Consider the following 7,046-nt stretch of genomic DNA (forward strand, 5'->3'; position numbering starts at 1 on the left):
TATGGGAAGTGCAGACAGGGGAGAGCTTGCAAGCAGATCCTGGTTTCGGCAGGGCAGTCCAATGACAGTCCCTAGGCGGAAACCAGTATGGGCAGGACAGCCCCATGAGAGCCCACGGGCAGAGCCTGCTATGGGCAGGGCAGACCCGTCAGCGCATCGCCTGCTCTGCTTGGCGCCCCGGCCAGCAGCGAGCGGGGCAGAGTATCCGGCCACTCGGCTAGAGGCTCATGGGCCGTTCATGCCCATGGGACACGGTGCAAATCTGTCCGTCTGCGCTGGCGGATACTGACTCCGGCCGCCAGAAACCGCCCCTGTGGCGAGGGGCTTGCAGGCTGCGCGGCAAGACAGAATGGCCCCTCCCGCGGAGCGCACGGGCCTTCCGTGACACGCCCGAGGTCACAGGGCAGTCAGTGGCAGAGCCGAGAACTGAGCCCAGCGCTCCAGCACCGTCACTTAACACCGGGGCTGCCCCCTCGGGAGCCCGGCTTCGCTAACACACGGTCACGGCGTTCGAGCCGCTGCATGGGGAGGCAGCTTCGCGTTCCTGTGCCAAAGGCACGTGCCGCTGCCATGAATCCCAGCCCGGCCACCGCCGTCCGCTCCGCTCGGCTTCTCCCGGCTCCACCCAACGGCCGGTGTCCCTGGCTGCGGCTTTCGGCAGCGAGGTTCGATGACGGCGCCCGCGGAATTCCGCCCGGCCCCGCGCAAATCCCGCCCCGCAGAGCCCGCCGGGCGCTCCGGGCAGGCAGGCGGGTGCGGGTTCAGAGCAGGCAGGCGACCGTGCGATTTTAAATCGGATTTATGAACCCAGTGCAGCGGAGCGCGTCGATCTCGTTGCGATGTGAACCAGCTTCATTCGGGTTCGTTTGCTGCAATTAGAACCGGGTTTCCGCTCGCCCACGACAGCCAGCTCGAGGGGCTGCCCGGCCTTTGTGCCAGCGTCACTGAACTGGGTCCGCGTATTCGAACAAGACCAGGGGGCTCCTTGTCCCGCAAAGCCCCGAGCTCCGCGGGCGTCAATGTCCGTGTAAACGCGTCCTCGGGACAAGGACCCCTTCCAGTGCCCGCCGTGTCTGCATTCATGAAACCCGGGCCGTTCGAAATATGTGCGCGCAGGACAGAGGGGCCAGGTCTCCCGAGAGACAGCGGGGCCCGGCCGTGCGCGGAGCCGAATCCGGACTCCGCTCTCCAAAGGGGTGTCCCCGCGCGCGAGTGCGCGCAGAGCGGTCTGGGGGGTGCGCAGATGTGCGGACGCGTAACGACTGTGAGTGTGGAACGCAGTGGAGGGGCCCGTCGGCGCCGTCTGGATGGGTCTGCACGCGCGTCTTTCAGCGCGCCACCCACGCGGGAAAGGAACCTGCCCCGTGGGCACGGACGCGCCGCGCACCAGAATCTCTTTCTGCCTCGCGCGTGGGCTGTGCCTCGGCAGAGCAGTTCCGCCAGTCCCGCGGCAGGGCGGAGCGACTTTCGCGCGGGGGTGACGACGCGCCGGGACTCAGAGCCTGCCGAGGAGGTTTGGGTTCAATCGGTGTCAAAGCTGCTCCGGGGCTGCAATTTAACAACAGTTGCTCTTGTTTCCGCTCGTGCCCCGTTTCATTAGCAAGCGGCCTCAGCGGAGCCATCCCTGCCGCCTTGCCTGCAGATGCTGCAGCTGCCTCCGGCCTCACTTGGAGGAGGGAGGATCCGAGCTGCCAATAAAAGCCATAATTGGTTTGGCTGCGGCAGCGGGCAGCCCAGGCGCGGAGGGGACCGGCCGCGGCAGCTCAGGGACTTTCTGCAAACACGCGCGTGGAGGTGAGTGAGGTTCATCACGATCCGCTCCCACCGAGGCTGCCTCACAGCAGCCGCCCGACGGTTCTTTCAAAGGGTGTAACCCTCCCCCCCAAGGAGCAGCCGCGCCCCAGACGATCGAGTCCAGCCCCCGCCTTTGTTCCGCCCCGCTCTGAAGTGCTTAGAAGCGATTTGCATTCACTTAGCGCACAGCAAATGGCTTCACCCGCTCCGGCAGGGGGGCGGAGAGCGGAGAGATGGCCCAGGGACGGGGACCCAGATTGACATGATAAATATTGCATCGGCTCTGCCGGCTTCCCTGCAGCGTTCACACTCCGAATAGACTGGAGCTGGGAACGGCGAGGCGCGCTCCCCGGCGCCTCGGGAGTGCGCGCCCGCTCTCCTGCCCTGCAGCAATTTAAAAGGGAGGGGGGCAGCCATGAGGCGAGCGGGCCTTCCAGCCTGAACAGCTCCGAGCTCCCCCAATGCGCTCTGCCTCCGCAGTTGCCAATTAGCGCCCGGCCGCCCCAGAGCAACAGATCTCCGCGCCCGCCCCCGCTGGGGCTCCCCGCGCTTCCCAACTCATGCCTGGAGTTGAGCCTGGCTCCTGCCGCCGGGCGCTTCCCGGGAAACGGCCCCCGGAGACACTGCAGTCCCCGAGCTGAGCAGGTGAGGCGGGGCTGCGAGGCGGGGGCACGTGGGGCGGTGCCCGCAGTTCCCCGACTGGCCGCTTTTGTGTGCCACACGGCGCGGCGCGGCGCGGCTCTGCACGGCTGGAAGGCGGCAGCCCGGGCTGGCTGCACCATTACGCAGAAGGGACCGCGGGACACGCGGCTCGGCCGGCGGAGCAGGAACAGGCTCCGGTGACGCCAGGCAGACAGGAGCCCCGTGGCCCGTGGGATCCCTGCCCTGGGCTCCAGTGGTCTCCGCGTTTAGCCCCAGACGTCAGATCTGTAGGTTCTCGCGGGGGGGGGTTGCTCTCCGCTCCCGGCCCCGGCCCAGCTGATCACTGCTGCGCTGCAGCCTCCTCCGGGGCGCGGTTTGGCCAGTTCTCAGGGCGACCGGGGAGGGCTTGGACCCGAGAGGTTTTCCAATACACGGATCCAGCCGCCTCTGTCCTTGTCCGTGTCAGTGCGGGCAGCAAAGGCCCAGCCAGCTGCCTGCCTCTGCATGTCCAAGTTTGTCAGCGGTGTGGGGCTCAGACAGCACTCTCCGGAGAAGCCCGACCTCCTCCTGGTGTTCGGGGCCAGGCTGCCCCGCGACCGATCCAGGCTGTGCCAGGGAAGGCCCGATCCCCTGCATTTTAGCGCAACGTAAAAACGGGCCGGTGCTGCCTGCGTTTCGGGTGTGCAGGAGAGGTGGCTGGGCGGGCGGGACAGGGATTTGGAACGGGCCAGCGACCAGACTGAGGAAGGCAGACGGACAGGCAGACAGCCAGACAGCCCTCTCCTTGAACCAAGCAGCGCGAGCTGAGTGCGGTCGTGTCTTTTCCTCTCGGCCCGCAGTGGCCCTACCTCGCGTGTGGCCGCGCAGGCGGCTCCTAGCCGGCGCCTCACAAGTGCCCGGGGCCGGCCGGATGCGCAGCGCGCTCAGTGGGGAGCTCTCCGGGCGCTGCTCCCTGGACCCCCGAGCTCAGGGGAAAGCGCCGGGCCAGGCGGCTGGGAGCGGGCGGGTAACGGTGCCTCTCTCTCTCTCTGGCTGCAGGAGGACGATGGATTGGCTGCTCTGGCTGTGCGTTGCCGGGCTGCTGGGGGCGAGCCAGGGCTGCCCGGAGCCCTGTGCCTGTGTGGACAAATACGCGCACCAGTTCGCAGACTGCGCGTACAAAGACCTTCAGGAGGTGCCCGTGGGGCTGCCCTCCAACGTGACCACCCTCAGCTTGTCGGCCAACAGGATCCGCTCCCTGCAGCAGCGCTCCTTCCTGGAGGTCACCCAGGTCAGCTCGCTCTGGCTGGCGCACAACGAGATCAGCGCCATCGAGGAGGGCACCTTCGCCAGCCTGGTGCAGCTGAAGAACCTGGACATCAGCCACAACCAGCTGGCGGACTTCCCCTGGCGGGACCTGCACAATCTCAGCGCCCTGCAGCTGCTGAAGATGAACAACAACCAGCTGGCGAGGCTGCCCGCGGACGCGTTCCGCACCCTGCGCGACCTCCGCTCCCTGCGCATCAACAATAACGAGTTCGCCACCATCGCCCAGGGCACCTTCGACTCGCTGACGTCGCTGTCCCACTTGCAGATCTACAACAACCCACTGAACTGCACCTGCGCGCTCCTGTGGCTGAAGGGCTGGGCCGAGAACACCCTCATCTCCATCCCCGAGCGGGACTCCATCAGCTGCGCAGCCCCGGACAGCTTCCGAGGCCTGCCCCTGGCCAGGGTCCCGGACCTGCCGTGCGCGCCGCCCTCCGTGCAGCTGAGCTCCCAGCCCAGCCTGGACAGCACCGAGCTCCACGAGGGCTTCACGCTCCTGCTGCACTGCAGCGCGACCGGCAGCCCCCCGCCCGAGCTCAGCTGGCGGGTGCAGACCGCCAGCCAAGCCCTGGAGATCAAGGGGCTCGGCGCGGAGCGGGCCGGGAACCAGCTCCCCGCCGGCAGCTCGGAGCAGGGCGCAGGGCGCTTCCTGGCCTACGGGAACGGCACCCTGCTCATCCCGCACCTGAGCAAGCGCGAGGAAGGGACCTACACCTGCCTGGCCGCCAACGAGCTGGGCAGCAACCAGAGCTCGGTCTCCGTGGCGGTGGCCGGGGCGCAGAAACACCCCGCCCGCCCCGCGGACGATGCGCCGCCCGGCAAGGCGCAGCCGGGCGAGAAGAAGCCGGGCCCCAAAGGCTCCACGAATAGCGTCCTGAGCCGCGAGGAGAGGCCCCGGCCCCTCGGCCCCACCCGGCCCAGCGCCCGCCCGCCGGCGGGGGAGCAGGGCCCCCCCACGCCGCCCCCCTTCGAGAAGCAGTGCGGCTCCGGCGTGGCCGCCCAGTATGTCTCCAACCACGCCTTCAACCAGAGTGGCCCGCTCAAGCCGCACGCCTTTGCCCTGGGCATCATCGCGCTGGACGTGTCGGAGCGCGAGGCCCGGGTGCAGCTCACGCCCTACCCCGCCCAGCCCGAGAAAGCCCACCTGCGGGCGCTCTACCTGTGCGCCGCCAGCGGCCCGGCCCGCGCCCCGGTGCAGTGGTCCCTGGTGCAGGAGGGAGTCAACTCCTACTGGTTCCAGGGCTTGAGCCCCGGCACCAACTACTCGGTCTGCCTGACGCACCTGGGGGAGGAGTGCCAGGTGCAGGTGGTCTTCACCACGAAGGCGGAAGTCCCCTCCCTCCTCATCATCGTGGCCGTCAGCATCTTCCTGCTGGCCCTGGCCACCGTCCCGCTGCTGGGGGCCACCTGCTGCCACCTGCTCGCCAAGCACCAGGGCAAGACCTACAAGCTCATCATGAGGGCCCAGAACCCGGACCCCATGGAGAAGCACATGGCGGCCGACTTCGACCCGCGCGCCTCCTACCTGGAGTCGGAGAAGAACTACAACCCGAGCGAGGCGGGCGCCGGGGCGGCGGGGGAGAGGGAGCTGGAGCGCGAGGAGAGCCTGGTGGCCGAGTCCATCGCCGAGTGCCAGTCCAAAGCCAACCCGGAGGAGTTCGAGGTGGGCTCCGAGTACAGCGACCGGCTGCCCCTGGGGGCCGAGGCTGTGAACATCTCCCAGGAGATCAACGGGAACTACCGGCAGCCAGCGCGCTGATCCGGCCCTGGCCGCCCACGCCCCAGCCTGCTCAGTGCACCCCACAGTCAGAACAAACGGGGGGGGGGGGGGCTGAGCCAACCCTTCCAAAGACACTTCTGCCAACAGCCCAGCGTGGGGGAATCCAGCAGCTTGCAGTTCCCAGCCGGTGTTTCTGGCTCGAGAGGGGCTTCAGGGCGGGGAGATTTTTAAACAAAACCGTGGAACGAATTGGCTTTTAAAAATCGTTTTGAACACGCTATGTAAAATACATTTTTATCTCCGCTTCCAACACTGTAATCGTGAACGGAGGCTGTGCTCTTTTTTAAAAACCTATGTTGGTTTGTGGCAGTTAAAACGCGAGGGATCGACCTTTCCCCTCGTTTACAAAAGAAAATCTGGAGGATTTCCCGAGTTAATTCGGCAGAGCCCTGTCATTTCAAGCGTGGGTGTTGTCAATTTCAGCAGGTTGCTGTGCTGGACAGCTCCCGTCCCCATCCTGCGCCAATGCAAACGGCTGCGCCTTTCCCACGCTGGGGCGGACAAATCCGGGGTGGGGAGGATGGGGAACTGTGAAACGGAAATCCGATCCGATCAAAGAGACACGCGGTGAGCGGGTCACCTGTAGCTACAGTGTTAATGAGCCGTGCTGTAGAATTGGAGCTGTGTGTGTGTGACTTGGACCCCTCGTCGCTTGTGGGTGCTTCTAATTTCTTTAGAGGTAGGGAGGCCGGTGGAAATAGCCCCGCCTGTGATCTTTGTTGTCCCTTTTTTTCCAGCCCTTTTGGGAGGAATGTGACTCGCTGAGGTTCCCTAGATGTTCGTTAAATAGCGTAGCGCGTAGAGAGAAATGTGCGTACCCTTGCTGTGAGTCTGTGCTGTGCAAAGGGGAGCGGGACACGATGGGTCTCGTTGGCCGCGGAACTGAGAAACATGTGAAATGTGTATGCAGCAGGTGCATCTGTGAGCTTTTTATTCGTTGCCTCTGTATTTCCAAAGCACCACAATCAAAATGAAATCAGCACAACTGTCCCCAAGGAGGGGAAGGGCGGGTAGTTAATGGATTCGTGCGTACTTTCAAAAGCAACCTTAAAATCACACTGAACAATAACCTTTTCCAAGCGCTTCTGTATGTGAAGAGTCAATAAAACCGATCTGAAATGGACTTTTTGGTCATTATTTGCGGGGGTGGGGATATGGGTAGATACATGGAACTCGCGGCCAGTTCCCACGAAAAGGCTCTCGTATAATCATCCCCCTCTGCTATTCTGCTTTGACTCGACCGGGATTCTGTTTTCAGCCGCAGATATTGTTTTAACTTGTGCCGTTGGATATTCTAATGTCTCCCGCGGGAGGGTTTGGTGTGCGCGGTTCGGTTTGCTTGGTGCTGTGCCATATTCGTTCTCTTCAGCCGACGCGGGGTCGTGGCCAGCGGCGGCCGTTTCAGGGCATTCTGGAATTAGAGCCTCGGGCTTGTGAATTACACGCCGCAGCCCGCTTTTCCGGCAGGTGCCCTTTGCCCGCGTTTACCGCCGCAGTCACCGGGCCATTCGGGGGCTGCTTT

The 7,046-nt window shown here is 64.8% G+C and overlaps 1 protein-coding gene across 3 annotated transcripts; it reads left to right on the forward strand.

Annotated features, from left to right (window-relative positions):
* The first annotated feature begins 1,194 nt into the window (after positions 1-1,194).
* Positions 1,195-6,663, forward strand: ISLR2 (immunoglobulin superfamily containing leucine rich repeat 2). 3 transcript variants are annotated; one of them, XM_075897590.1, is made up of 3 exons: positions 1,658-1,794; positions 2,275-2,439; positions 3,475-6,663. In XM_075897590.1, the coding sequence occupies exon 3, from the start codon at positions 3,482-3,484 to the stop codon at positions 5,501-5,503; it is 2,022 nt and encodes a 673-aa protein (XP_075753705.1). In that variant the 5' UTR covers positions 1,658-1,794; positions 2,275-2,439; positions 3,475-3,481; the 3' UTR covers positions 5,504-6,663. The 3 variants fall into 3 exon arrangements, with proteins under 3 accessions (XP_075753704.1, XP_075753705.1, XP_075753706.1); XM_075897589.1 differs by lacking the exon at positions 2,275-2,439 and having other exon boundaries at positions 1,195-1,794; XM_075897591.1 differs by lacking the exons at positions 1,658-1,794; positions 2,275-2,439 and adding an exon at positions 2,464-2,723.
* The last annotated feature ends 383 nt before the right edge of the window (positions 6,664-7,046 follow it).

Source organism: Pelodiscus sinensis, chromosome 14, assembly GCF_049634645.1.
Source record: "Pelodiscus sinensis isolate JC-2024 chromosome 14, ASM4963464v1, whole genome shotgun sequence".
Classification (NCBI taxonomy): domain Eukaryota; kingdom Metazoa; phylum Chordata; order Testudines; family Trionychidae; genus Pelodiscus; species Pelodiscus sinensis.